The sequence below is a fragment of the Phyllostomus discolor genome, chromosome 10 (assembly GCF_004126475.2).
Source record: "Phyllostomus discolor isolate MPI-MPIP mPhyDis1 chromosome 10, mPhyDis1.pri.v3, whole genome shotgun sequence".
In the NCBI taxonomy this organism is placed as follows: domain Eukaryota; kingdom Metazoa; phylum Chordata; class Mammalia; order Chiroptera; family Phyllostomidae; genus Phyllostomus; species Phyllostomus discolor.
In genome coordinates this window covers 74,767,282-74,790,407 of record NC_040912.2, presented here as the reverse complement: position 1 = coordinate 74,790,407, position 23,126 = coordinate 74,767,282, and the positions used below count along the sequence as shown (strand labels likewise).

The 23,126-nt window shown below is 41.4% G+C and overlaps 1 protein-coding gene across 1 annotated transcript in view; it reads right to left on the bottom strand.

The window, feature by feature from the left end:
- Nucleotides 1-23,126, bottom strand: part of SND1 (staphylococcal nuclease and tudor domain containing 1) — a 419,288-nt gene that overhangs the window by 159,298 nt on the left and 236,864 nt on the right. The window contains 1 exon segment of the mRNA XM_028525371.2: nucleotides 15,137-15,209. Coding sequence (XP_028381172.1) covers nucleotides 15,137-15,209 — 73 coding nt within the window.

Sequence of the window (23,126 nt, the reverse complement as noted above, 5' to 3'; positions counted from 1 at the left end):
TTTAAACTAGTAAATATAAACAATCAATAATGACAGAAAGAGACCATTTAACAACTATATTGTTACCTTTATAAAAATCAAATAATGATTTTTTAAAATCCTCACCATAGGATATATTTATCGGATTTACAGAGAGAGGAAGTGGGGAGAGAGAAAGAGAAACTCACGGGAGAGACACTGACTGGCTGCCTCCTACGCCTGCCCCAACTGGGGACAGGACCCGCAATCTTTTGGTGTACAGGGTGATGCTCCAACAAATTATGAATTATTACAGGAATACAGTCAATGCCGTATAATGACATTTCGGTCAATGGCAGATGACACATACAATGGTATGAGCTGGAAAATTCCTATTGCCTAGTGACACTGTAGTTGTCTTCATGTTGCAAAGCAGTACTCACGTGACGCTGTTGTAAACAAACCTACTGCACCTCCAGTCGTAGGAAAGTATAGCACCTACAATTATGTGTATGACGTAATACTTGATAATGATAATAAACAACCATGCTACTGGTTTATGTATTTACTACAGTATATTTTAATCATTATTTTAGAGTGTACTCGTTCTGCTTATAAAAAATAGTTTGCTGTAAAACAGTATGCTATGTTATGCCAATAGTAGCCTCATATGTCTTGTGCTTACTGTCTCTTGATTGCATCATTTTCTCTTGCACTTGATTTAATCTTGTGTTTTATTGTTTAGTGTAGCCTAACTGTGCAGTGTTTATAAAGTCTACAGGCATGTATGGTAATACTCTAGGCCTACACATTCACTCACCACTCACGCACTGACTTGCCCATAGCAACTTCCAGTCCTGCACGCTCCAGTCACGGTACATGCCCTAGACAGGTGTACCACTGTTTATCTTTTACACTGTATTTTCACGTTTTTGCATTTGTTTAGATATGCAAATACTTAACCATTGTGTTATAATTGTCTACAACATTAAGTATGCTAACATACTGGACAGACTTGTAGTCTAGGAGTAATTGGCTGGCTGCACTATATAGCCTAGGTATGCAGAAGGCCAGACCATCTAGGTTTGTATAGCTACAGTCTCTGACATTTGAACAACAAAATCGCCTAATGACACATTGGTCAGAATGGATCCCCACTGTTAAGTTGTGCAGGACTGTATCACAATAAACAACTTGAACATTTCTGGGACAAGGGCACAAGACTAGTCTAAAAAAAATTATCTTACACATGGTAGGTGACAGAACATGGAACAAAGGCACCAAGAAGAGTCTGCTACTGCTCTGGATATAATTAAAAGGCTATGATTACAAGGCTATGATTTAAAAAATAGTTAAAGGAGCCCTGGCTGGTGTGGCTCAGTGGAATGAATGCCAACCTGTGAACCACAGGGTCACTGGTTCAGTTGCTGGTCAGGGTACATGCCTGGGTTGCAGACCAGGTCCGCATGTGAGACATGTGAGAGGCAACCTCACACTGATGTTTCTCTCCCTCTCTTTCTCCTTCCCTTCCCCTCTCTCTAAAAATAAGTAATATCTTTTATTAAAGGTCTGAAATACTATTTTTTAAAGAAGTTTTAGATCAATTTTTATCACTTTCAAAGTCTCTATAGGCAACAGGTAAGAATTTATTACAGAAATAGAAAATGACTTGGGAGATGATTAAAATATATGCAGAGTAAAGAATTTAAAAGACAATCTGATGAAGCACAAGTCTCATTTCATGGGTAAATCAAGAACTCAGAAGCGAGGAAATTGATGTCATGCTAACCTCTGCCCCACATGAGATAAGAATACAACTTCAGAAAAGGATAAAAAAAAATCTGCAAGGGACTTGTGACAACAAAAAAGTCAAAATATCATAAAAAGTTAGATAACTAAAATAATGTCCACGTCCCCTAAAAGTACTATGAGCATCCATTTGTTGCCTGTGGTCATGTTCATTTGGGTCCAATAAATCTGAGATAAAAGTTTTATTATGTCTAATTAGTCTTTTTAAAGCCTTACATTTTTATAGTTAATAAAAAATATAATTATAAAATTTGGAAAAGAAACTTGTAGTTTTTGAGGTATGAAGAACAATAACAGCTATTATAGTAGATATTTATTTCTAACTAAGAGAGAGATGGTTGGTGTTCTGAAGAACACCAAGTGCATCAAACGAGAAACCTAATCATTTTACTCAAACAAGATGTACAGAATGATATAAAAAAACACCTGTATGCTATCCTTTGGCATAGATTCCTTATGGAATTGTTAAGAAAATAATTACAGACTATGAATTAGCTGAAGGAATCACTGTTGTTTATGAAAAAAACAAAACAAAACAATCCAAACAACCAAAAATAGCCAACAACAAAAAGCTGATTAAATAAAATTATAGTACATTAATAAGACAGACTACTAGGCAGATGTTTAAAGTATGGTTCAAGAATATTCATATAGAAAAATATAATTAACAGAAAAAAGCAATTAAGCACCTACTATGTGCCAGACACTGTTCAATGCACTGAAAAAAGCTTGTATCACTTAAAAAAGGAGCCAGGGAGTGGAGGGGGACTGGTGGGTGGGTGGGAGAAAAATGAAAACTAAAACCCCCACATTTTGGTGAGATGTATTTTTATTGAAAAATTTCTGATGGTGGTAGTAGAGATGATTTTATTTTCTGTCTTATTTATATCTGATGCATTCAAATGAAACTTCTGACAGAAAACTGGTGGTTAAAAAAAGTAAGTTTTTGTTTTTGAAAGAAAACATATTAACATTCAGTGTTCATTCAGCTTTGCTTAGACACACTTACAGTTGGATAACTGTCTCAGCAGTGTTTGCAAGCCCTACATTCTCCAGAGTAAATTCATTCTTTATAATTGTTCTGTATATTTTGAGATAATAAATATTATGGACACTGAGATAAGTCTGTAAACTGACTTGGAAAATATCTCAACTTGAAACTGGATGTGAAATTTGTTCCATGATTTCCTCACAAACCAGCATCTAAGCACAGTGCTCTATGGCACTGATGATGCTGGCCTACTTAAGTAGCACTTTTTCTTAGGAATAAAAATTTAACTTAGAGCCCTGGCTGGCGTAGCTCCGTGGATTGAGCACGGGCTGCGAACCAAAGCATTGCAGGTTTGATTCCCAGTCAAGGCACATGCTTGGGTTGCAGGCCACAGCCCCCAGCAACCGCACATTGATGTTTCTCTCTCTCTTTCTCCCTCCCTTCCCTCTCTAGAAATGAATAAATAAGATCTTCAAAAAACATTTAACTTAGATAATCATGGCTCAGAGTCAAAAAGAATGTTGACAACAGAAAGAAAACAAAGGTCACACATTAATTTGCATGATATAAGAATAAGAAGAAATATGTGTTCTAGTAAAGCAAGCAGCATGATGTAAAGAGCCCCATGTTTGGGCTTAGACATTGATTTAATAAGAACTACTCAGAATTCCATGTAGATGGTTTTACAAAAAGTGATGCCATGCTTAAACCATAATGAATTACCCTTAGAGAAAAGAGTAGAGAATTGTAGTATTTTGTATATATTTGGAAATTAAATTCTTTGTAAGGAAAAATAGACTTGACCCTGCCCCATCTGGTGTGACTCTACAACTCTGGTATGATGTACTCACATGTGAATATGGTAATGGGGTTCTTAGAAGTGAATCTAAGTATCTGGCTTATCAGTGAAAAACGATAAACCCAGAATGCATGAGTGATGGCAGAATTTTGGTCAAGATAACAGAATAACTTTGCTTTTTCAACCAAGGCTCTCAGATCATTGCCATTTCTTTCTCCACCAGTGCATGTTTAATTATGGATATTCTAAAGCTTTCTCAGTCATTGAAAACTCCATAGACACGATTATCACAGATATTGATCCATTTGCCATTGCCAGAAAACTTCTGAAACTGAAGGTATAGAGATGTGAACCTTCCTGGGGATAAACCATTTGGATAGACATCCAGCTCTCGCTTCCCACCCCTTCATTCTACAAACACTGCTCTAACTAAGGCCACCAGTAGCCCTGTAGCTAAATCCACTGGACAGTTCTCAGTCTTCCCGTCTCACCCTGGATGCAACACAGTCAACTCTTATGTTTGAAGCTCTTAAGTTTCTTTGGCCAGTGACTCCCTATATATGGTCTTTAAATTTTGGAGATAAAGGGTTTGACCTAGGTGCTCTTCTCTCTTAATAATCCCAGTAGTACTAAATTCATGCATAAAGCCCAAGCCACTTTTCTGGGCTAAGAATATCTGAATGGCTCATGGGTACCTCAATTTTAACATGTCCAGAAATGCTTTTTTTTAAAATTTTTTAAAGATTTATTTATTTATTTATTTTTAGAGAAGGAAGGGAGGGAGAAAGAGAGACAGAGAGAAACATGAATGTGCGGTTGCTGGGGGCTGTGGCCTGCAACCCTGGCATGTGCCCTGGCTGGGAATCGAACCTGCAACACTCTGGTTCACAGCCCGCGCTCAATCCACTGAGCTATGCCAGCCAGGTACATGTCCAGAAATTCTTGATTTTCCTCCCAAGTCTATATCACCAAGTATTTACCACATGAGAAAAGTTGCACCATCATCAACTGTTATTTGTACTCAGACACATGGGATGCTCATATGTGATAGCTGGTTTCATTCCCTTTCCCTGACCCCTGATGCAAACAAAGACCAAGTCCTACCAGTTCTACCACTGATCTGGATCTCAAATATCTCTCCGTATCTACTGTCATAACCCCTGTTCCAGCCAGTCCTTACATAGTGCACTGCAATGTCCTCCCCTAACCAGTAGAGCCTAAAGCCATGCTTGCCTCAAGTCTGTCTCCATGAAGCAGCCAGAAAGGGGGGATTGGGGGAGGGTAAGAATATACTATACATAGTACATATAAAATGATGACCTAATTACTTCATTCCATTCCAATGATTTCTCATTGTTCTTCAGACAAGTTTCAAAATCCTCATCAGGGACTACAAAGTACAAATGTTTCAATCATTCACTGTCGTATTTCCAATCACTAGCCTCACATTACAGCAATATTGGCCTTGCCTTTGAACCCAAGCACCTTTCTATCTTAGGACCCTTCTGTACAGAGTTTTATCATCAACTAACTCCTTCTTTAGGACCCATTTTAAAATCACTTAAAAGAATTTCTCTGACCACAGAGAATAACCTATGGCCCTGAGCATATACTCTTACAGGACTCAATACTTCTATCACAACAGTAATTACATAATGAACTGTGTATGCCCTGTAAAAATTACGTATGTCTTGTTTAGTGTTTTATCTTCAATACCCAACATTGTGTCTGGCATATAATATTCTCCTGATAAGTACATATTGTTTGATCATTCATTCACTGACTCAACATGAAAAATGCATTTCAAAAACAAGCCAGACAGTATATGTTAAATATCAAATGGGAGATAAAGAGGCAATTACAGAACTCAGCAGAGGGAGGAACGGGATTTGGGACTTGAAGAAAGTCTGAAATAAAAATACTACTGATGATGGTGATGGCAGCTTTCGTTTACAGGAATTCTTAAGTGCTGGGCAGAACGCTCAGCAGTTTAATAATAATCACTACCACCATGCAGTCCACCGCTCTCTGCTGAGCTCTTACTATGTCAACAGTTACGTATTGACTCATTCAATCACACCACAAATCTAACAAGGACCATCATTATTATTAATTTCACAAATGGGAAGAGTGTGGCACAGACAGATTATATAACTTCCTCAAGGAAACAAAGTAATAAGCAACAGAGCAAGGACCTGAACTTGGTTGATCTAATATTGGAGCCCATACTAATAATCATGACTCCATACTGCTATTTTATAGAATAGCAGTTTTCAACTGGTGTGCCACAACAATTTTTAAAACATGCAATACCCGACTATTTACTTAGGGGCTCTGATCTTTTCCCCTTTAGATTGTAAAACTACAAAGACAACAGCTAACACAATAGCTGTTCCATGTTAATGAATCAAAATTATATCTAATTTTATTGTCAGATCGACAAAAAATATAATTTTGGTGTGCTGCAGAATTTCAGTAATTAGTTTATGTTTGCCACAAGATGAAAAAGCTTGAAAATCGCTGATCTAAAGGGATACAAAAAAAGGATGCCCTTCCTTGTTGAGAAACTAGTGGGGAAAATCAGCACACATATGCCAACTTGAAAACTGTTACCAATCAATACCTCAACAAGTACAAATCATGGTAATAAGTGCTTATGTAAATGCCGAGGAAAGGGATGATCAGAAGACAGTGAAGACAACAAGGGGAAATTGCCTGGAAGGAGTATTGCCCTGGAGGAGGACGATGAAGGCAGGGTCAGGAGAGGAAAAGAGTCGGCCATTCAGGAAGAAACACTACTCAAAAAGAGCTAGCTAACAGCATAGTCTTTGGAATGAGAACTTGAGATCATGGGATAAACTGGATATGATACAGGAGAAAAGAGTCTCTACAGTGGATGAAGTATTCGGACATGCTGCAATAATGGCCTATCAATAGCACAAAGGCTTTCCTCCAGAGTCAAACTTTAATCATAGCTTATATTCTCAGACACCCTCCAACTCTGATATTGTATCAGGAACTTTATCATTTCTTCCTGAGCATACCATTTCCTCGGGAACTGAGACACACAATTACTAGGAAATTCCAGGGCGACCCAGCGCTCCAATTCAAGGATATTCGGCTGGACGTCCACACTGCAAGGAGTGCCCAACATTTTGTAAAACATTCTATAGGGAATATGTTGGAAGCATGCTAAATAAAGCCTTAAAATACAAGCAAGCAGAATGTCTATGTTAATAAAATGACTTACTTTGCGGTGTTTATATAAGCAACAGCCACAGGACAAAATGAGTTCAATGTAGGACTTAAGTAGTGCTATGATGGTGAAGTGGAGAGCAAAGCAGGGGCTAGGCAGAAAAATTTCAAGTTTTATCACATCACTCAGTAGCCATGGGAGAGATTAAGACAACCCAATCATATCTGAATCTGGGAATCAGCAATTTTACCAACTGCCTTCAAAATACCCTAACGTTCATTTAGCCATGCCTGTAATGGGCTCATTTAACCAATTTGGAGTCGTGAAACAGAGTCACAGAACAATACCCACACGCACCCCGAGAGCGGGTAAGGGGACTGAAGAGCACAACCCAGCAACAGAAGAATCTGTCCTGCTAGAGACAAGTTTCTTCGTAAAGAGACACCGCTTTTGGAAAAAATGCTCTCGAACTCCCTCAATTTCCTTTCTCTTTTTTTTGAATAAAGTTAAAAAAAAATCGCTATACCTCAGGACACTTAAATGAAAGCTGGGACCCTGTTTCTAAGGGGCTCAGTTGCATGAATTCGTGTGTGTGAAGTCATAGTAAAACAAGGAGTCAAGAGAGAACCAGAAAAGCTTGTGGCAGAAAATTTCCTTGGACACAGAATTTACTACAGTGACATATCAACCCTACTGATTATTTTGGGAAGATGTTTTATTATAAGAAGCAACAAATAATCACTGCCTCTAACAGTGCTCCACCTCAGGCAAGTCACCAGGTCATGCATGTCTTCAGCGGCGCGAACGGCAGAGCTGGGACCCTGTCTGCCGTGTTCCCGTACCTCTGCCTCACTCTGCGGTGCGTCTGCATTTCCCTAAATGAAAGCCTGTCAGCAAACAAAGGCAGACCAAGTAAGGTACGGGCACGGAACAGGGCATTCTGCAGGTGAGAGACACATAATTCACTTTAGAACCGTTTGTTTTTTAAAGAACTTTCACAACCAAATGACTCTTCATTTCCAGGTACAGAAGAGACAATAAAACAAAGATTTTCAAAACACATAATCACAGGATGTCTCACTGCCCAGTGTAATACATGCTTTTGTATTTCTCTTGCTTCTGCAATTGCTTCTTCTCTTAAATACTTTTCACACAAGTAAAACCCTGGCTTTTATACAGATATAAAACAAACACTTGTCAAAAATTTTATTTTAACCCACTAATTAGTGAAGGAGCCAGAATGACATTAAAACTGATTCAAAGGCAAATCTGAAGAACAGGAATCTTTGTGTAGGCAACAAGGAATGCTGAAGTGAATTTAGTTAAACTATAGAGTGAAAAGTGTAGTGTTTGAAATCATCTCTTCTACAGGGCAGAAATCTATATGGGGTTACATCTGTACAAACAGGAATCACTGCATTACCATGAGGCCTTCACAGGTAAATTTTAAAAACCAAGCAGCCCTGGCTGGTGTGCCTCAATTTGTTGGAGCGTCGTCCTGAACAGGAAGGTGCAGGTCCAATTCCTGGTCTGGGCACCAGCCTAGATCTCGAGTCTGGGTCGGGGAGCATACACGAGGCAACTGATTGATGTTTCTCTTTCTCCCTCCCTTCCTGTCTCTCTAAAATCAATAAGCACGCCATCAGGTGAAGATAAAATAAAGATCTGGCTAGGGATAAAGTTATTTATCTCAAAAATGCATACCAGAAGCTTCTGCACATTTAAAAGAAAAAAAAATCAGTGAACCTCAAATGGTTTACTAGGCAGTACCCAGCATTCCAATGAAAGGATGCCCAATAATTTTCCCAGTTGCAAAGTCTGTAACGATTTTTCCCAATACCCCACCTAATAAGAGAGGAGAGAGACTATGTCCTAAATTTAGTGCTTTACAGTGCAAAAATTTACAAAAGGAATAGAACTCAGTTGAAAAATGGGTGGTTAAATTTGTAAAAGGAGGTGCTTGGAGACAACCACTACTAATGGTAGTAAATGCTGAAACACAATCTTCACAAAATTCCATTCAGAAACATGTTCAGCCTAATAAAGATACATGTCTCTCTTCTTATTCCCATGGAAAGCATAAATGCTTTTAGATTTTCCTTTAGAAGGAAAGAGGATATCTCTACACTTAGTTTTGGGGATCATGAATAGGAGAACCTGACCAAACAAGAACTGGCCACACAGACTCCTAAGGTTGAAAGACATATGGACAAAAGATGACAAAGCAATGCCCTCAACCATTACACAATGCAACCTGAGGAGAACCAAACTCCATGACAAGATCAAGGTCTCCTGAACAACATCCAACTCTTTTTCGGAGAGAGAGGGAAGGGGCATGGGAGGAAAAGGGCTCAGGGGAGGAGAGGGGAGAGCCTGAAAGAAAGGCAAAGGAGAAAGAAATGAAAAGAACCTGGGAGAAACTTTCAGGGTAGTGGCCACTTCGGCAGCACAGGTGCCTTGCACCACAGGGCTGCGGTGCGTATTTCTGTGCTGTGAGAACAAGTCAGTGAGCTACACATGGCAGTCCAAGAACCTTTAGCTGGGGAGAGAAAGAACAAAACATTAAATATCTTCCCTTAAATTGGCAAAACCTTGGGCTGCTGAATGTAGGAAATCACCATGAGAACCCAGCTCTAGCACTAACCATGGCTTCCCTGCAGGGGCCCATTGTATTTACGGAGCACATGATGCCTGCTCCAGAGCGCAAGGTCAGCAGACAGTGAGTGGGCTCCTGCAGGATTCTTCTGAGACTTTCCCACAGTAGCAAATGCAGAGCCCGGCCATGGGCCCAGAGGTTAGAGTGTGAATGGAGCCCTAGAGCTAAGCAACCCTTCCAGGTCACAGAAACCTACCAGGCAGAACCACATTGACTTTGTGGGTCTGGCACAACGGGGTATCAGAATGTGATTTTAGGCTAAGGGAGAGTAAGAGAAGGAAGTGCCATTAAAACAAACAAAACAGCAAGTAAGAAAGGAGCATATGTGTCATCAAGTTACCAGGGGTTAGAAAGGTAGCTAGCTGAAAGGTACTTTAAGGTTACACGAAAAGAAAAAGACAATGTAACCAAGCAGGCCTGAATACACGCAGGGGAAACTGCAACTGAACACAGACCTGACTTATAAAGCTTCTGAGTGATTGTGGTGCTTTTACACCTTGTTCAGACATACTGGGCAAACTACTTTTTACCTCTCTAAAGCCAAAAATAACATTTTTAACCTCTTCCATTGAGGCCCAACTCACTAGGACTTAATGGAAAAATAACTTCTGTACGGGTCTGCAAATCTCTTATAGAAAGGACTGCTTCAAATACCCCGAGGAAAAGAGAATGGTGCTATTCAAGTTCAAGAAGGCACTGAAAAATCAGGAACTGAAGAGAGGTCAGGAGGAGATGCCAGAGAAAACCCTATTTATTTACTTATTTATTTTAAAGGAATACTTCCATCCTTTATAAGTCTGAATCCCACTAGTCAACCCTGTAAGTCTTCGCTTCATGACCTGATGGTATAAGAGGCAGCCAAAAATCTGACTCCCTACGCCCAGAGTTAGTCCTTGGAGCACTTCAGGCCATGGTTTAAGCAATAATACTATGCATCTCCATTAAAATCAGTCATGGATAGAGCTTTCAAAAAAGTAGGTGACATGATCAAAGAAAGCAATATTCGAGTGAGCACAGCAGCAGTTAATGGGGAAAAAAGACACAAGGACTTAACAGCAAAAAGGAATGAAGAGAAGAAACAAGAGCAAAATTAACAGACAAGTTGTCAGGACTCAACATCACACAAAGGCAGGTGTTCGGAGAAGTACAACCCCATTCTAGGAACCTGGCCCTTTCTGGGACTGAAAAATATGACTGGAGAGGACAGATGCTGGTTTGGCTCTCTCTTCTCACAGTGCTGTCAGCAAACAAACATTGTAACTCCTCATGCCCCAGAGAGGAAAGAACAGACACCACAGAAAATGGAGAAAAAGTGGAAGAGACTCCTTGGCTATTTCACACAGCACTACTCACTCACACACAATGGAAGAGGAAGGAGCGCAGGGAGGTATAGCAGGAAACTGGGGTGTGCTGGCTGCAGCCTGAGAAGTGGGAGCTCTCTTACCTCAGAACTGCAACTGATTTGTCTGATTTACCAGAACAATGGTAAGCCATGCACCAGATCCATTCTGTTGCCTCTTTTACACTCTATCTGCAGGAGACTGTATTTACTACAGAGCAGGCTACAGCAAAAACAGTAATAAATCCAAGATAAGCAACAGCCTTATATTCCACTGACATGCACATTCCAACTTTCTGTGTGCTGGTGAGGGACTGGAGACAGGACAGGGCAAGAAGAACCCACTAATAATGAAATTGTGGGTATATGACATGAACCAGTCACCAGAGAAACCACCCTCCAAATCTAATCACATCCACTGCCTAGTCAGTTAAATTCTTAGTTGGTTTCACATTCATAGGAAAATCCTGGCCTAAAGGAAACTGGACAGATGATTAATTAAGGAAGCAAATGACCAGGACTTGTAATACCCACTTCCTTCACCTTGGAAAATTAGAACTAAAGGAAACTAGTAACTTCTTCAGGATTCAAATAACCAGACTGGCAGTATGTTTTCCCTTAGTGGTTATCTTGCAAACAGGTGCAAAAGATGCAGAAGAGCCAAGTTTTTAAAAGCTCTAGCTAAAAGGTAGGGTTCATTCAGTTGGCATTGCACAGATGCTGTGTACCTTATGGAAAAACACCAAGTTAACATTAACGTAAAAAATCATCTGTACTAACAGGCAAATAGGAAACAAAACCACAAATTGGGAGCCACCAGAACAGTTTTTGAGCTTTCAGTATGGAAAGGGACATAACAGGCTCCACTGGGATAGCAGAACACAGAGTCAGAAAACACACTTAGCCCTGACCGCTGTGGCTTGGTTGGCCATCATCCCAGGACCTGAAAGGTCACTGGTTTGATCCCCAGCTAGGGCACACCAGTGGGTTGTGGGTTCGGTCCCCAGTTGGGGCACATATGAAAGTCAACCTGTCCATGTTTCTCTCCCTTTCTGCCTCCCTTCCCTTCTCTCTAAAAATGAGGGGGGGGGGGGGTGGAATATGAATGAGAATATGAACACTTAGTAGCAAAAAAGAACCAGTTCAGTCCCAGGAAAAGCCAATGAATGGAGATCAAAAGTCCTGCTTATTTCATCACCAAAGAGGCCAGCCGCTCACCTGCCAAAACAGCCAGTCATCCTCTCCCACTCCTGTGCTTGGATCGCTGACTTTCCACTATAGGAAGTCAGCCAGGCACCTTGCACTTGCTAATTCTCCATACGAAGCATTTTAACACACTCTGACCCTTTCCTGTTGAAATCCTTTTTAAAAATACAAGAGAAGAGATATAGACAGTGAGGTAGGAACTCAACGCTAAATGCCGGAAGCCATTAAAACTAGAACTTTATAGGTGATTTGTCTCATAAGCATGATATATAACACAGCACATTTCTTGAAAGTTTCAGGAGACAAAATGTGAGGTGCTTATAAAAACACAGTGAAGCAAAAGTAGGTTTATATCCACTTTCAAATATGATAATAAATTTTGCCCCACCTTATACGTCCACCCCCAAGGACGTGTATACTAAGGTGGAAGCGGTTTTATGCATAAACACCAGTTCATGTCAGCTATTTTGGCAGTATATTGCATATGTACTGTCAGCCTAACCAAAACTAAGATGGGGGTCATGAAGGGAGGAGAAAGAGGAACACATTTAAAAATTACAAAAAAGGTTAAGAAACTCCTGTGAAACTATTATATGTGTGTACTCCATGGACTGTACTCCAGGTGGTTTGTCTTCATCTGGCTGTAAGCTGTTTGCCTGCCTGAGGCCCATATGCCCACCCGTCCCTCAGACGCTGATCGCCAGCATGCTTGGGAAAGCTGGAAACAGTTATGTCACTGAAATGGCACAAGGGGCACCCAACACACACGTATTTAATGTGACACTTTGACGGAAAGAAGGGAAGGTTGGAAGGGGAAGAGAAAGACCTTCTGTTATAGAGGGAACAAAAAGGAAAAAAATGAAAGAAAGGAGAAAAACAAGAAAACCTCCAATCTAAGCTGAACAGTATGTGATGAAAGTAGACAAGGTCATTCTGACATCTATTTAAATGAAATAGCTTTTTCACTTTCATTTGCCCACTTGCTCAACCCTTTCTCTTTTATATACATGCTGAGGAAAATTTAATTGGCATTTATTTTTTAAAAACATAAGAGCAAACCAATTCTTCAACATCCATACAGAAAAAAGAATAAAGATATGCATGAAACTGAGCTTTAAATGGGGGTAGGGGCGTGTACACACCCAACTAAGGAAGACTGTGAAGGGAAATCCGTTACTACCAAAAAAATAAAAAAATAAGAAAACACCAAAATGCATCAAGGCTGGAGGCAGCATAAGATGCACAGATAGCAATAAAGATCGTTAGGACACTATACTGGCAGGTGCCAACAGGACATTCCTGAAGAAAGTGTGTATCTGCCTCAAAAAACCCACTGAGGACTTCCCCTTGCTGCCAATGGGAAATCTCAGCAAGAAAATGAACTCCACAGGCAAAAAAAGCACCATCCCCAAGGTTTCATTCAGCTTCCAGAAGGCACTGGATTGTGAGCCTAGGCTCATGTGGCCCTAATGTAAAGGAATCATCATTGTGTTTTCCAAAATAGGTATATATAACTTCCCCCCTGCAGTTGGACAGCCAAAAAATAGCCCTTCAATTACTCCAACATCTTTACCCCCCCAAAAACACCCCCCCAAACAACAACAACAACAACAACAACAACAAAAAAAGCAATGACACTAAAGGAACTATTGTTAAGACTGCCACAGCAGGCACATACAGAAATTAATATATGTACATTGTAACTCAGCAAGGTAAGCCACAGGCCTGATAACATCCACAGTCAACAACAAGCAGATACAATTTAGTCACCTGTGGCTCAAAGGCCATTAGCAACAGGTCTGTGGACTGCTGTGAAGAATGTATATCAATGTATCTCACTCATTAAGACAGGCACAACTTCTTGACAAAAGTCCAATTAATGTAGGTAACAGTGTTTAGTCTATAATCTGCAATAACTGGCCACAGAGAAAGAAAAGCTCAAAAGAGTACCACTGCTTAATAGGGACAAGGTATTACTGCATTTAGGCAAAGGTGAGTTGGCCAGGCATTTGTGATATGCAATCACAAGGAACATCAGGCAAAGTCTCAGCCAGCTTGGGAAGACAACATAACAGGAAGATACAGTATTCTATTTCATCCCTGCTGTGGGTTAGGCTGAGCTCTAGCATTTTTTGTTTCTAGTTGCATTTACTTCTGGTACCCAAGGGAAGCTTCCTGAGAGTCCGAGCTAAGATGTACTAACCCTTCCTCTGTCACCACCCCCAGGCTATGTAGTCCTCCCTACACATGACCTGAATCCCTTCTTTAACCATCAGTGACTATGGGAGTTGAAATGGATGGTGTATCACAGGAACAGAGGGTGAACTGATGAGCCAACAAGCCTTTTCTGGGCAGATAATCAAAATCGGCACCCAAACTGCTCACTATCCTCCCTTAGTTGGTTTTATGTCTCTTTATAGCAACTGCCACTACCTGATTTTGCCATTGTCTCCCTTTCCCACGTGCATGTGGAGACTTTATGGTTTTGTTCATTGTTACAGTCTCAGTGCCTAGACCAGTTCTAGGCACAGAAGGGCATTGAAATATCTGGTGAATAAACCGTCCCAACTAACAAAGATATCTATTCAGCCAAGAGATCCTAATTGTGCAAGGGTAGAGTCCTAATCACTGAACACTCGTTCGGACACAGCCTTTTAGGAGCTCAAAAGTGTGTCATCTTCTGTTCTTCTGGAGCATCTACATGCATTAGCTTAAAGGATGCTGACACATTTCTCTCAGTTATAAGCAACCTCAGAAAAAAAGAAGTTTGATGAAATGACAATACTTAAACTTGTCCTAAAATCTGTACTTGACCTTTTCCCACTAAGATGTTCCAGTCATAATGAGAATTAAACAGGGATTTTACAAAGAGATAATTTCATTTTAATATAACTGGAAAGAAATATAAGTCATAATAATTAAAAAATGGTAAAGCAACACAGTGACAGTTCAGGTGATGAGATAGGAGGTTAAGTTTAAAGCCCTAGTTTCAATTCTGATTTTCCAGAATATAAAACAGTACCTCTACAGATGCATAGGCAACAGCCCTGGAAAAATTCACATTCAGTGCCTGAAAACAAATGAGCTACAGAAAACACATAAGCTGAAGTACTTTGGTGAATCAGCAGCTAAACTCTTGGGACTTCTGAGCCACACAGGCTCTATTCAGGGACACGACTCACCCCAGATATGTCTGCGACACGGTGGATAGGCACTTCCTTCTTGCTATGCAATCCTTTGCCATTCTTAATAGCTCTGTAGAAGAAAAAACCCAATTAAAAAACAAATCACAGAGGGAAGGGGTAGGAGGGCGAGAAAACAGGGTGAGAAGAGAGGTCATACAAATAGGGGTCTACCACTCACTGCACAAAGTCACTCTGCACAGGACTGAGTAGCCAGTCTCTGCAAGAGTATTTGGTGGAGGGAAAGGACAGCCTGCTCTTCTGAACCCAGTTATCACTACGTGGCTGCTAGTTCCAGCTAACAGTGTGCCTGCCTGGTAATCAGAGAGCTCCGGGAACTTGTTTCCAAATTAGAGGCATTGTTCCAGGCACAACAGAATCAGTTGGAAGACTACAATCTTAAGAAACAGAAGTAATAATGTTTCCTTCTGTGTTTAATCACATGAAACATTTAAAATGCAAAATATGTAGTTAGTGTTCCAATTCTAATGGAAATAAGTTCCTCCCAGGTATAAAAAAAAAAAAAAGTTGCCGTGAATGAAGCAATATTGTATGGAAAAGCCATTTATGGGAGAGGGAAAATTAGTCAAGGCTATGTAACTGACATTAAACATCATTTTCCATCAGTCTCAGTTTGTAATAACGGTGGATTTAGCAGGGGACTCTGGGACTTTGTCACACATCTGACCACTGGTTGGTTTGCTCCAATCTCCCACTTTTAATCTCGTAATTCCCTGAATGGTAACAGGGACAGAAGCCTAAGCATCACTGGGTATATTACTCATGTAATGATGAAGGACTGGGGAATAAAAACTGATGGGTAAATCACGTAAGTCACTACACTATTAGGTAAGACCTTCCTGTGTCCTGCCAGTCTGCAGACCCAAGCAGGGAATGTTTCTGAGCTTGGAGAATGAGGAATAGAGATTCAAGGGTGTGCCCACCCCGTGGACCAGCCTTTTCAGACTTTCTGAATTCCAGAGAGTGAAAACTGCCCAGACTGGGGTCAATATTTCAAGCCCTCACGCTAATAACCACACTTCTACAGTCTTCCCACCAGGTCCTCACTAGATAACCAGCAACAGAGGACACTGCTCTGCAGGGGTTACTTTCGGGTCTTAACTTCCTAAATCAAACTCAAACTAAATGAGGTGAATGTTGTTTGGTGCAAAGTGGAAAAGTGTGGGGTCAGTGGACATGGCCCTCCGCCCACCCGTGACTGTGGGCTGTTCAGACAGCCACTGGCCAGAATGTGTATTATTTTGGGAGTGGACTGTAACTCCCTCATCTCCCTTTGGGAATGCCTTCTTGTCTGGTGACTGCTACTTGACCTTTTCCTTCTGCACATGCATACTAGAGTAATATAGCTATGGGTCACGCTTAGGTTTATGCAACCTGGACCCAGCTGCCTTTGTCTGGGACCCTTTATAACGAGCCTCAGACTGGAGGCGGCTTGGTCGCTCTCTTCCGACCCGCTGCTGTTGGTACACTCCCCTGTTATGCAAGTAGGAAACGACATGTCCACATCTGCTAGTCCTTGGGTGGTTTCTTTCAGAGTACCATGGACACTCAAACAGATCCCGGCTTTGGACTCCTGTGTTACACTCATATTTTGTCATTCTTCTTACATACTTGGGCCATCACCATTCACTCCTCCCTCACCCCTTCCTTCATCACAGGGTATCTGCCTCTCACCCAAAACTGATGTAAAATGCCTCCTGTTCAGGAACAACAAATGCTTCCTTTACTGTCTGGTTTTCATTCCGTGATGATGGTAAGATATGAAAGTACAGAGTTAACAACAACAAAAAACAACAACAACAAAAAAACCCCAAAACCATCACACACTCCCTCTGATCTGAACTGCTAACTGAAAGAAAGCATTTCCAAGTTCCTTGAATCCCAGGGCTCCCTCCTGAACTTGAATCAAGGGCTTCTTCAGCTTTAGAAATTGCAAATAGGTCAGATTCTTCCTTAGTACAATGGTTTATCATTCCAGGAGCCTGTCAATGATCATGGACCAGGGCTGGTTCTCAGGGTTTGTCCCAGTCCCTTGGGATTTATGAGCTAACAGGAGAGGACCAGAGGATGGTTTATGTAGAAAACCACTGTCCTGGAATCCAGCAACAGCTCTAACTCATCCTCTGCCATCAACAGGCTCCCCCTTTCCCCATTCTGCTCCCATAAACTCTGGGGAACTGCCTTGGGAAGACCAAAGCCCCCGAGGCGAGGCAAGTGCACAGCCACCCTGATTGCAACTTGCCTTCTTTCAAAGCCAGGCCCACTAAGCTTTCTGCAGGTCCTCTGAGGGCCCAAACTGCTTGTAGCCTTATCTTCTTCTAACAACAAGGACAAGTGAAATCAATGGACCTGCCCTGTAACAGACAGTGTGGGAGGGCACTGCTGAATCGTGACCTTTCCTGGAGGCTAGCGAGCATCTCATGTACAATGAGGAGAAAAGAACTGGGCCTGAGCAGTAAGTTAGAAAACAGAGGTTCTCCAGGCAAAGGAAGTAAGGTGATAAATTAAAATTCTGCTTTCTTTTTGTGACCCCAAAGTAGTTCTATGCCATAGGCGGAAATCCAGGACTTAACTGAAAAGATTAAGCATGCTATCCAAGGGAAAAAGCATAATGCCTCAAACCAAAAACCATGGATAATAGTGTGCATAAGACATTTTAAAACGAACAAACTATAATTCTTTAAAATTAAGTCCTAAAAAAACTTTATGATCTACCTTGTTTCTAAAAATGATACAATCAGACACTTATTTACATTCAGGTATTAATTTTGGAAAAACCTTCAAAGACTATCTTTCCATACTTATGACTGTTAAATTAAATCAATTCAGGTTCATTCAAGAGGCAGCAAGAGAGTAATATTATAATATCATATATAAACCGAGAAACAGTTCTCGTTGTTAACAAAACAGAGGCAAAATTAAAAGTTAATAATTCATAAACACTAAGTACAAATAATGCCCACCTACGGAGCACTCTAAAGTGTAAGTGGTACACCGGACGCAGGCTGCAGAATGTGAGGGCTCTCTGAGAAATGAGCTAAATGGTATATAATTCAGTTTGGGTTTCCTTCCCTGTGCTGCGGTTGCTTTGGTTCTTGTTCCCATACTGCTGCAGAGATGACCTGAGTGAGTCATCCCCAGAACTCTTCCCTCAGCCTGACACAAGGCTATTAATGCCACAGCAAGAGCTTTTCGTTAAGACAGTAACTGGGGGAAGTGCCCAGTGTAGAAATTCATGCACATATCTCAGAGAGGAAAGGAGTAAACACTGAGAGTGGCAGGCTTGCCCCGTTCTTTGCCAAAGGGAATACTGTAGTGTACATCTCTGTTCTAGGACCAGGAGGCTATAGCACATGACTGCCTCCTAACAGTAGAATAGATGGTATAGTCAAAGCCCAGGTTCCGCTGCCTTGTCACTACTTCTCAGTGGGGCTCCCTGTGCATCTTACATAACCCAGTTTCTGTGGGATAGGCCTGGGGAGTTCTGTCGTTGAGACCTGGGAGGGTAGTCAGCTAGCAGGTTTGCTTCCACTGATAACCTGCTCCACAAAGCAAATACCAACACCCCTCCCCACATTCCCTCTCCCTGCAGGCTGCAACCACAGCTCAACATCCCTTTTCATTAGGCAAGGAATGAAACTCCTGACTTCTAAACTTCTCCTGCTGTGTCTGCTTAATAGCTGCTTTCTCACAAAGGCAGGCTGGTGCTCAGGCCAGCCAGCAGAAAGGAAGCAGTGGGGCAGAACACAGCCTGCTCCTCTCAGAAGCTTTGTCTCCAGGAAGCAGCAGTGCAAAGATGGCAAAGACCAGCGGTATCAATAATGGACAGAAAACATCAGCAGCCAGGAAAAGTGAGCATATATCCCCATTCATACAAAGGGGTAAAGGTCAGAAGATAAATTAAAGCCCAGCTTTCTAGGTTGCTTCTAGAAGCCTTTAGAAGCTATACTTGTGGGAGAATTTCATTCCAATCACTAGAAACACTCTTCTTTCTTTAAACAGCCAAGTTTAAAATTCCCACACAGGAGATTGCTACTGCCTCCCTACTAGATAATAAAACCCTCAACTATTAAACAAGATTGCCCCACCGCCTTCACACAACAGGATTAGAACGTCAGCACACTTTACACCACAGGTGGCAAACACAAGGCCCACGGGCCGAATTCCACCCTCCACCTTGTTTTATCTGGCCCAGGACCTTATTTTCTACCTGCCTGGCACCCTGTTTCTACCTGGCGGCAGCGCTGAGCTCCTTGCCCCTAGTTAAGGAGTAGTTACATTTCTACAGCCCTAAAATTACATTCGGCCCGTTGAAGGCAACTTCAAGGCTGAAGTGGCACCCGCCACCCCCCCCACACCCCCGTGAGAATGAGTTTGACACCCCTGCTTTATGCGATGAAATAGAGTTTGCTCTTAGGTTCTGGGGTTCCTTACTCAGACAGGCAAACCTACAGGCCAACCCTCTTCAAGGCACCATTGACTCATAAGCAGTTCATACTGGGCCAACAAGCCAAAAGACCATAATCTTAATCTCAATTCAGTGATGGTTAGGTTGTCATTCTGAACAAATCTTCTTGCGACACTAAAAGAAGGTCAAAGGATCTACGGTTAGATGCTGCCTAATGCCAACCATAAAACAGCTGTCACATCAGGAATTCTTAACGGAGGATGTGAGTGAGCTCCACACTTAGAATGCTGAAAGTACCTATGAACCCTAAAGTGAAAAAATTTATATGTGAATTTTTCTAAGGAGTAGGAGCATCCAATAGTTTCACAAAAAGAAACAGTTTCATACATAAAGAAAGTGAAGTGATGGAAAGCAAAAATGGCATACAACAGAGAATTAGCAGGGAAGTAATGTGGCAAAGGAAGCTACAGAGCTAAAAGCTACAGAGTCATCAGCAGCTCCTGAATCTGTAATTTCCCTTAAACCATGCTTTCATGGTAACTAGAAACCAAAATGTTGCTGACTCGGTTTCTGTGCCATTGTATACATCCCATACTTTCCTCCTTCCTAACTGTACTCACTTGGCCCTCCTGCAACCCCACTGGGCCAGACCCTCACCAATTTATTCCAAGATAACATCAAGAATATTTTAACCGAATTCAATCAATCCCTTTTGATACTGCATACTACTTTGATTCAAAATTGTGTCCCACTGGTGTATGACTTCTCAAAAAATCCATTTGATCATTTTGCTCCCCTATGTCCACCTAAAACAAAGACCACCAGCCTACGATGGCAAGTGTGAATTTTAGTGCTTAGCTCTCTGGGACCTCTACCATGTGGCCCCAGTTTATATCTTCACATGGTTTCTACGTTACTCCTTCTAATCCAGTTAGGCTCATTTTCTCCAACTCCGTAAACGAAAGTCATTCACTATGTGTGTCCTTCCAGGCCCAAAATATAGAATAAAAAGGAGTCACAGTTATCACATCAGAAATTCTTTACCAGAGATCCTATGTGGGCTGCAGTTTGTATGCTGGGACATTTACACATGACCATGAAATGGTAGTAGAATGATATAAATATACATATGGGGGGAACAGGATGAATTCAGCATGTAATTATAAACTGTAATATATTACTTTCAAAGTGCATGACGTGTTCATCTCTATTCCTATGGCTAGATTTCAGGCCCTTTGAGGGTTAGGATCCTGCCCTTAATATTTGCTATCGTATTTAACACAGAGCTCTGTTCACAGTTATATAAACCCAGGGCATCGAGTTCAGTTATTGTGTGCCTACTAAAGCTGAACAAATGACTGGTGACTGACTGATGCAGAACACTGAAAGTCTTTCAAGTTGGAGACATGGATAATGCCAAAGTGACTGCAGGGCAGAAGAGTGAGGCTTGCTGGTTCTTCTGGATGCCCTGGGTCAGGATATATGCGTGTTTTCAGGCATGTTGGTTTTATTTGGAGTGGCAGGCAGAAGAGCCTGGCCCCTGAACAGAAGCAGAGGTGCACCAAGGATGAAAGCATCGCATCTCCCTCAGCAAGTCTCCTAGAACTACAGAAACAGGTAACAATCTGAAGGACAGTGAGTGGGAGCAAAACTCTGACCACCATAAACAATAAACAATAAAAACAACCAAGTGGCAGAATTGTACGAAACTCCTACTAAACAATACGGGAGAGGTTAAAAAGCAGAACGAAGAGTGAATAACTTGCTAAACTTCGAAGGCACCTCTCACTGTGTTTCAGGTCACACTGATGAATACAGTGTTTTTGCATGAACCAAATACAGGTGTCAGTGAAACATAGCAGCAATAAACAATTCCTTTGGCCTCTCTACTGGTTCCTTGCCAGCTGGAGGAAGCAACAGGGTCCTGACACTCAGAAAATAAGATACAGAGCAGGCATAGGTGCAAAATGGTAGGTGGGGGTGCTAAGATTATGTGGCTGCATTTTCAACAAAATCAGAATTACTGGTAAGAAAGACAGAAAAAATGGAGCTTACATAGACTAGGAAATGAGGAAACTGAGTCCTACAGCCAAGGGGAGGTGGCAGACTAATGACTCCATAGGTATTACGAGGCAGTGATTCAAGTAACATCATTTCACCTAAAATTAATATGAGAAGAAACGAAGACCCATGCTACTGTGTCGGGTGTGACAGCGGATCTTCAGTACTTAGCAGAGAGAGAACGAAAAACCAAACTCTGTGGCAGAGAACCACCAGAGAACAGGCATCCCAGTTCTAGACTGATGGGGAACACGAACAAACGAACTCGCTGTCCCTGATTAGGACCACAGGACTATTGGTTCTGGGTAGAAATGTCGGTATCAGTCCAAAGTCTTCTTGAGAGGGCAAGGCCTCAGAAAGATGAGATCAGATGCAAAGTGCCTCAATGACACTGGTTCTGTAGTTTCTCACATCTTGATCACAAAGGTCAAAATGGCCACTAGAAAAAAATTTGGTGTTACAATGATTCATTAATTCTATTCCAAGATAAAGCTATCATTAACATAATTTCTAAGTGCTTAACTACACAGGCCTACCCACTTGTATTTCAAGAAAAATGTGGGAAATGTTTTGTAGTCTCTCCATGCCCAAAAACAATGTTTTACATCATTTTTTAAAAATTATTTTATTGTTGTTCAGTTATAGTTGTCTGCATTTCCCCCCCACACTCCCCACCTACCCCAGCCAAACTCACCCCCCCTCCCTTGCTTCCACCCTTCCCCTTGGTTTTGTCCTAGTGTCCTTTACAGTAGTTCCTGAAAATACTTTCCCCCATTATCTCCTCCCCTCTCCCCTCTGGCTATTGTTGGATTGTTCTTAATTTCAATGTCTCTGGGTATATTTTGTTTGCTTTTTTCTTTTGTTGATTATGTTCTAGTTAAAGGTGAGATCATATGGTATTTTTCCCTCACCTCCTGGCTTATTTCACTTAGCATAATGCTTCCCCAGTTCCACCCATGCTGTTGCAAAGGGTAGAAGCTCCTTCTTTCTCTCTGCTGCGTAGTTTTCCATTGTGTAAATGTGCCACAGTTTTTTGATCCACTCATTTCCTGACGGGTACTTAGGCTGCTTCCAGCACTTGGCTATTGTAAATTGTGAACTGCCATGAACATTGGGGTGCATAGGTTCTTTTCGGTTGGTGTTTCAGGGCTCTTAGGATATAGTCCCAGCAGTGGAACTGCCTGGCCAAACGGCAGTTCATCTGTAGTTTTCTGAGGATATTCCATACTGTTTTCCACAGTGGCTGCATCAGTCTACATTCCCACCAATAGTGCACTAGGGTTCCCTTTTCTCCACAGCCTCGTCAGCACTTGTTTGTTGATTTGTTTATGATGGCCATTCTGACCGGTGTGAGGTGGTATCTCATTGTGGTTTTAATTTGCATCTCTGTTACATCATTTTTAATAGCTGCAAATAAAGCCATCATATGGATCCATGTCCCATAATTTAATCAACTGCCTGCTGCTACATATTTATGTAAATATAATACTTCTAGTATTA